General features: G+C 43.1%; 1 protein-coding gene across 1 annotated transcript; it reads left to right on the top strand.

Moving 5' to 3' along the window:
- The first annotated feature begins 2,552 nt into the window (after window positions 1-2,552).
- On the top strand, window positions 2,553-7,606 carry LOC123123624 (shaggy-related protein kinase alpha). The gene is made up of 13 exons (XM_044544160.1): window positions 2,553-2,765; window positions 3,933-4,099; window positions 4,194-4,286; window positions 4,370-4,429; window positions 4,529-4,801; window positions 5,506-5,580; window positions 6,045-6,101; window positions 6,206-6,346; window positions 6,468-6,518; window positions 6,597-6,692; window positions 6,781-6,864; window positions 6,959-7,061; window positions 7,153-7,606. Exons 2-13 carry the CDS (start codon window positions 3,989-3,991, stop codon window positions 7,233-7,235), a joined length of 1,227 nt encoding a protein of 408 aa, XP_044400095.1. The 5' UTR covers window positions 2,553-2,765; window positions 3,933-3,988; the 3' UTR covers window positions 7,236-7,606.
- Window positions 7,607-8,533: the final 927 nt, after the last annotated feature.

The following is an 8,533-nucleotide window of genomic DNA, read 5'->3' as shown; positions in this document are numbered from 1 at the left end:
GACATTTCTCGCTGGAGCCACCTCCTTTAAAATCAGATGACATCCACCTCATCTTCGTCATGCATTGCAATAGGGATGAAAATTTTCATGTTTACAATATAATAGAGTGGGTTAAACTAAATTATACTATTGACACAAAGAACAAATAATTATAGAGAACATTCTCAAAGGTCCATTCAACTTTGCAAATGCACATTGACGTTGAAGGCGAGTGGCAACATGAACGTATTCCTAGTCACCAATACGCTCCACCTCCAGCCCACATATGCTAGAAGGGATAATTGTCGTTCTTCTCTTCCTTGTCCTTCCCCACATCTTCTACTCTTAGCCTCTTCGCCAAGACGTTTCATTAGCGCCATCCAGCACCAGGTCAACATTAGTGTGTTCATCATCGATACCTTATCTTCTTCTTTCTCATTCCTCGCCAATTTTACTTCGCGTTTCTACTTATTTTTTAGAATACTCTTACTTTCTTTTTTCGTCCTATTTTTTTGGAACAATCTTCCTTTGTCCAACACCATGGACCACTCTTCCTTTCTACTATAGCATAAACCAACTAGTCAATGTTGTGTCATGTTGTCCTCACTCGCGAAAGTCTTGGCAACGGTCAGCGTGTGGACATCCTGTAGAGCATAGTCATCATCCATATTGGTGAATGCTAGGTCGCCCATGTTGCCGTTGAAGTTTCTAGTTTTGGATCATTTCGGACCTAATCGAAATATGCAATATTTTGGAAATTTTGCATATTTCGGAAATTGTTTCGGATTTTGAGATTTCGAATATCACTTAATTTTAATGACCTCTAACACAATTTAATTTAACTTTGAAATCTGTTTGAATGTACCTCGAAATTTCTGGGTTAAAAATATTTCAGACACCATTGAAATATGTGAAATTTCGAAACTTTCACTAAAATATGCCGCTCCATGTTGGCAAGCGGTGCTCGGTCATGTCGCTGAGAGCGTGTTTATCGTCCTTGCACACAAGGGCTTTCAAAACGATTCGGCGTGGTTAACTCCTTGCTGAATTAATTAAGTACACAAATAATTAATGGCCTACCTAATTCTTCACATGCCTAATTAACTGTCAACCAAATCAATTATCTATCTGACTAATTGGAAAAAATTCCCGCTTCTAATTATCTTTAGGCATAAATAATTGTCTACCTAATTAATTAATTAATTAATTGCATTAATGACTTGATTTCCAAATTAATTGAGCGAAAAAAATCCTATTTAAATGGACCTAATGAATTTCATACGTAATTAAATGTCTAGCTAACTACTATATTAATAGTTTGATTTCCAAATTGATTCGGTGCTCGATTTTCAAAATATTTTTGCATGAATGACTGCTACGAATGACGACGGCTTCTACCGAGTATTGTAGGACACATTTCCTTAACGAATTTCTTGACATTTGATAGACACATTTGGTTTGAGAATATAGCGTGTCTGGGTCCACGAACGTTTGTACGTGGCGGTCCGGCGACCCACCTTCACTACGGCCGTCCTCGACGCCATGATCCACGCCCTGGCATTCTCGAGCATCGCACCGGCGTCAGGCCGGCCACGCCGTCTGTCGCGCACGACGTCCCTCCGCTGTGGCGCGCGGATGCGTACGTCCATAAGGAAAAAGATAAATTATTTTTGTTGTATTAGGAAACTTGTGATTGTAAATTAATAGTTTAGATAATGATAATAATAAATGGCATTGCGCGTGGGATTAGCGATTTGTTATGGAGGAATATCTGATTTTGTTTTGGTAGTTATCGAGAAAAATCTTATATGTATCTTTTATGAAGTTAATATCACGTATATGATGCGATTTCTGAATTTCTAATTACTTATTATCTACATGATTGAATTGAATCAGCACCTGCCAAAAAAAGCACGAAATAAGATCCCCTTAATGGGATTTGGTTCTTTAATGAGAGAGAGAAAAAACTGGTGGGTGGTAAGACCGAAAAAATCGGACGAAAACAAACCGTACAAGGCTAACAACTCCCCTTTAGGATTAGAGATACACATACACACACATGTAAGCTTCCCATTTCACCATCTTCTTCGTCCAACCTGTATATACATTCTCCCCTTCCCTTCTCATGTTTGATTTTCCCTTGCATCTCTGGTTTTTCTCCCACCGGCTTTTCTTAAAATAGACTCAATCGTCCTACGTTTTATTAACTTACCAAGATAAAATAATTTTTTTTATAAGTCAGTAAATTCATACCAAATAAGTGATTAATAATAAGATGGCAGGTAAACCACGACCATTCCATACAAAATCTTTTAAAGATTTCAACACACTAGAATGTACTAATAGACGTGTAATCATGGGCTAATCTAAGCAGAATGTTTAAACCCTCATTGCAACACATAGGCAATTATCTAGTTCAGTTAGGAAAACCGGCCACAAGGCGGGCAATCCGAGGGCTGGCCAGACGACCGATCCATGCACCTGACCGGCCAGCCGACGCCCAGCTAGCTCTTGGCATCAGAAGGGTATTTTGGGAACTCCATTTCCTTTTCCCCGTGTCTTCTCCCCACCCCACCCCACCCCACCGGCCCACGCCGACCACCACAGCGACGCGACCCCCGCACCCGCGCCCGCTGCTGCGACTGGACTGGACTGGAGTGGAGCGCACTCCAGTGGAGGCGACCCGAGCAGCTGCGGACCAGGCCCTCCGATCCGCCCGCGCCCGCGCCCGCCGCAGCCCTATGGTCCGGCCGCCCACCGGAGCGCCTCGCCGCCGCACCAACCCGGTACGTACGCGCCCCGAACCAGGCCTCTCTGCCGCTGGAATCCGCGAGGGGCGGCCAGATCCGCGGGGGATCGGCGCTCGAATTTCGCCTGGGGTCGGTCCGCCGGTGGGTCTTCGGCGGGGGACAGGCGCGATCGCTGCGGCGGAGCGGCATTGGGTCCCTGGGCCGCGCCGTGGGGAGGGAATGAGCGTGTTCCTGAGCGCTCAATTCAAGCTCCGATTTTTCTGCCCAAACCTGTTGCAAACACACCACCACATCTCCAGTTCTCTGTACTCGTTTCGGTTTTCCCAGTTCGATAGGAAAACGTCTGTTCTCCCTCGTCCCCTGCTCTTTTGGTAACGGGGGAGCTAACTCTGAAATTAGAGGAGGGCGTAGTTAATAACCAGGAGTTACCATGAGTCATGGTTAGCATATACAATGCCGATCTTGCTTTGTTGCGTTGCGTTTCTACATGAGGGGAAAAAACAGGTTTTTCTATCAGTCAATATCCTCTGTTGCTCCTTGAGTTTCTTGATTTGGGGAAACTCACTAGGCGAACGCATCAGGTGATGTTCGTTCACACGGAAATTGATGTGAATCTTTTTAACTAAAGGGTCTCTACCGATTTAAATCCTAGCAGCTAGTTCTCTTGAGCTGTGGAACCTGGGAGCTGGTCCTAGTAATCTTTGCGCGAGTGCTGTGCATTCAGATGTTGTCGGTGAACCCTAGTGTTCATTCGGATTCTTCTGTCTAAGCCATTCAGCCCAGCGTTTCGTTGCATTATTTTTATTTTATTTGTGGCACATGTACGATTTCAGCTGAAATCTGTAATTTTTCTTGGACGTATTCATATTGTAGTGCGGCCGGATTGTTTATTGTGTTACTTTGTTCTTAATTTTCCATATGCAGAAGTAGCTGTGTGTGTTTATCCCACTCCACATGAAGTTATCTTGGTCCATGAATTGCCCTGGTAGTATCTGCATGTCATTATACAACCATTCACTTAAGTGCTTTTGTTGTGCATCGGCAACCTTGCTTTCCTTCTCCTGCTAGTTATTTTGCACTCCTGGTGGTTGGAGATCCATTGCCATTCATGTCAGATATGCGCACCTCTGATTCATAGGCCTTCCGTTGACAGATTTGCAATACCGACTTAAGTTCCTTACTTCTGCTGCTTTGATGTTGCAGGTAATAACATGTTCAGTGCTCTGAAGGTTTCAGAGTCATAATTCCGAATCAGCTCAATGACCTCATTTGGTGTCGCACCGGCATCTGGGCTGAGAGATGCTGGTGGTAGTAGTGAAGTGGATAAATTGCCGGATGAAATTAGTAATATGAGAATAAGTGACGAAAAGGTATTATCATATATTGTTGTGGTCTTTCTGTTTGCAATGCTAGGTCGTATTTTCTGGAAATTTACACTCGAGTCTAATTTGTTCATTGTCGCAGGAAGTAGAGGCAACAATCATCAATGGGAATGGAACAGAAGCTGGTCATATTATAGTCACAACTATAGGAGGCAGAGATGGCCAAAGGAAGCAGGTAGAGATGCAGCTTAATTATTGCTTACTTGACTTAAGGTGTCTAAAGCTTCTGATACTTGCATCCAATTTTGTGAATGGCAGACAATAAGTTACATGGCTGAACGTGTCATTGGTCAAGGATCATTTGGTGTTGTGTTCCAGGTATGTTTGCAAGGGCATTTAGAACTGCTGCTTCTTGACCTTTTTTTGTATAACACATAACTTGAGCATAACCACACAACTTTACTTCTGGCTTGGCAGGCAAAATGTTTGGAGACAAGTGAGACAGTAGCTATCAAGAAGGTCCTTCAGGATAAGAGATACAAGAACCGTGAGTTGCAAATGATGCGTCTACTTGACCATCCAAATGTCGTATCTCTGAAACACTGCTTCTTCTCAACCACTGAAAAGGACGAACTCTTTCTGAATCTTGTGCTTGAGTATGTTCCTGAGACAGTTCACCGTGTCATCAGACACTACAACAAGATGAACCAGCGCATGCCACTGATATATGTGAAGCTATATACTTATCAGGTAACCATTAACTTCAGTGCTAGGTTTCCTTTAGCTTGATGTGTGGTGCTGCCTTACTGATGCAACTCGACAAGCAAATAACTTCTGTATTAAATTGCACATACTGTTTGCAAGCAAATAGCTTCTGTATTAAATTGGTTTTGATACACTCCGTTCCTTCATACCCAGCGTGTTACTTTTTCTCATTTTTCCCATATTACCCAGCGTGTTAGAATTTGAACCAATGCATGCGCCACATGTATTCTTTGATTGGAGAGCAAAGCGGCCCAAACCAACGCATGCACTGTAATTATTTTCCTTGGTATGTATGCTGAATCTTAGACGCTGAGTAATAAGGAATCATGGGAGTAGTTTATTGTCTCAGATTATGGATCCTATTTCGCATTTTTTGGCTTGCCTGATGAATTTGACAAAAAAAAAAAGGGTGGGATACTGCCTACTGCTTTCGTACGCAGATTTTTTATCCATTCTGATTGATTAGTTCCCATTCTACAGTCTGAATTGTGCTTCCAATGTGTCCAACTCTGTACATAGTTCAAGTGGACCTGGCTTTACTTTTCTACAAACATACTACCTCCGTCCCAAAAATGTAAGACGTATTTTTGGACGGAGGTAGTATATGAATACCCTTATTTAAATATTAGCTCTCCAGACTCCAGCCCAGTTACTTTGGATAATTTCCTCATATCTGTTTACTTTGACAGATTTGTAGGGCACTGGCCTATATCCATCGCACCGTTGGTGTTTGCCACAGGGACATAAAACCACAGAATCTTCTGGTAAGTTGAAGACATCATTTTACTGTGAACTTCTTTTTGAGTGGTTCCATACAGGATATAAATTATTCCATCTTCTGCAAAAAGGTAGCTGGTGTCTGGTACATCTGGTTTGTCCTATATTGACTAATCCCACACTACTCTTAACAGTAGTTAACTAGTCACTGTGATTTCATTTATGATGCTGTTTACCGTTCATTTGAAAGTTCAGGATTAGGTCTAATAAAGCACAAAAAAAATCTTACCATCTTAATTTCGTAAGTATGCAACCATTCAACGATATATGCTCCAGATGTGCTGACTGTGCTTCTGGTCAAAGCTAACATTCGAACGCAATCCACAATCTTACTTCGAAGATAATGTCGAGCATCTTAGGCACCTTGATGTATCTGAGGCATTATTTGCAATGTACATCATCAGCTTCTCATGCCTCCCTTTGGATCCACTGTTTTGCTTCTATTTACTAGGTTAACCCACACACTCATCAGCTGAAGATCTGTGATTTTGGAAGTGCAAAAGTTCTGGTATTTACCTTGACCATCCTTGATACTGTTGCATTGAACCTTCTTGATATTGTTGTATATGAGCTTAGGATATGCTGTTTAGCATTTTATACATTCTTCTTTAGGTGAAGGGCGAACCCAATATATCATACATCTGCTCTAGGTACTATAGGGCACCAGAGCTTATTTTTGGTGCTACTGAGTACACAACAGCAATTGACATCTGGTCTGCTGGATGTGTTCTTGCTGAACTTCTGACAGGACAGGTGAACTTGAAAAATCAGCAGTCCTAATTGTTCTCTTTCTCTTATAAAAAACACTGAATAAAAATAATCTTGGTCAAGGAGAAATCATGCAGCTCACATTTTTGTCTGGTCTGATTAACAGCCTTTGTTTCCTGGTGAAAGTGGAGTTGATCAACTTGTTGAAATTATCAAGGTGATTCTACTGCTCAATATTGTCATCTATTCATAGTGTTCAGGCCATCCATTAACAAGTTTGTGATGGTTGTTGCAGATTCTGGGCACTCCTACAAGGGAAGAAATCAAATGTATGAACCCGAACTACACGGAATTTAAGTTTCCCCAAATCAAGGCCCATCCATGGCATAAGGTACGAGGGCTCTCCGAATGGAACTTTGGTGCTTCCAAGTTAAAATTTTGGTGGTGATTTATATGTGACAGCTTTCACTTAACTGCAGGTGTTCCACAGACGAATGCCGCCTGAAGCAGTGGACCTGGTCTCCAGGCTTCTTCAGTACTCACCGCACCTTCGGTCCTCAGCTGTGAGCGCATACGTACCCTGCAGTTTCTTTCACATACAAAACACAGTTTCACATGTCTAAATCTCTCTAACACCACACTTCGATGTTCATGCAGCTGGACGCTCTGATCCATCCGTTCTTCGACGAGCTCCGGGACCCAAACACCCGCCTCCCCAACGGCCGGTTCCTACCTCCCCTCTTCAACTTCAAGCCTCACGGTAAGCACACTGACGCACATCGGTCAGCCACATTACACCAACATCGATCAATCACCGAGTTTCTTACCATTTCATCTGTTGCGCTCGGCAGAGCTGAAGGGGCTTCCGATGGAGATCGCGGCGAAGCTGGTCCCCGAGCACGCGAGGAGCCAGTGCCCCTTCCTAGGGCTGTAGGATCAGGCCTGCTGGCTACATGTGCGAAAAGGCGCTGTCTGCCATGCTAGCGAATAGCGCTCCTGCCTAGAGGAGGACTAGGCGTCGGAACAAGTGAACATGATCCATGTGGGTGGTGTCTGTACTGTTGCTTTGGACGGTTTGCGTGTGGTCTTGAACTGCCGGGACAAAGAGTCGGAACGAGAACGACTGAGTAAGTGAGGATTGCAGTAACAGAAGTGGCTGTGTACGCTTTGATTGATGAATTTTGTTGTAGATGGTGGTGGTGCCATCGACTCTTGTCCGAGTTAGGATGGGCGTCAAAGACTTATGAGATAACATGAAAAAATTCTACAAAACCGTGAAGTAATTGCATCTGTCATATCGTCAAATTTAATCGGCGTGGCTAGAAGGAAAAAAATTACTGCAGATGAGGCCACCATATACTCCCTCTGTACTGAATTACTTGTTGGAGAAATGGATAAAAATGGATGTATTTTAGAAGTAAAATACGACTAGATACATTTATTTCTTTGACAAGTAATTTTCTTGGAACATACGCTGTAGGCCCTAGCAACAGGCTACACATGTGCGCAGATAAGAACGCACGGAAGGCTGGTTGATTGCCTGGTAAGACTCAAGAGTGATTGCCCAGTACAAAGCTCTTCTGGCGCCAATAATAGACCTCAATGAACCTTGCTATACATACGATGAATTTCTGTCCAACACTTAGTACGATTAAAGACAGATCATAGATGATCAGTTTGTGGGCCATCTGGTCGTACTAGTGTCCGACGAAAAACAATGGTATGTATAGCAAGGTTCGACCTCAATTGCTTATGATTTTGCCAAAAGATAGGTACAGTTCAGTGATGACTAGATGCAAAAGATGGCTGAATGTCAGACCGTGCACCTGTTGAAGATTGAGGCTGCAGGTGTTTGAAGTTCAGTTATCCACTCGTTTCGAAAAAAAAGCTCTGATCCTACGGCCACGACATACTCACTTCAACGGCTGAGATCTTCCGGTACCGATTCATCTTGTAACAGTACCAACCTTCCTAGGGCTATAAAATGCTCGCCTCCGCTGCTGCGTCTGCTAACCCCCTTTGTCAAATCATAACAATAGTATACTCATGCATACACTCGATGATACTCGATGTTCCTCTGCTCAATACAAATATCTGTGAGTGAGTTGGGAGATAATCTCCATCTGTTGTTCCTTTGTGAGTGATTAATAATGTCTATCCCTTTTGGGACCCGACACTGATTAACTTCAAGAGCTGCACCGCAAAGTATGTCCAGGAACCTGAAACTACGTA

Source organism: Triticum aestivum, chromosome 5D, assembly GCF_018294505.1.
Source record: "Triticum aestivum cultivar Chinese Spring chromosome 5D, IWGSC CS RefSeq v2.1, whole genome shotgun sequence".
In the NCBI taxonomy this organism is placed as follows: Eukaryota; Viridiplantae; Streptophyta; class Magnoliopsida; order Poales; family Poaceae; genus Triticum; species Triticum aestivum.
This window is presented reverse-complemented; position numbering and strand designations above follow the sequence as displayed.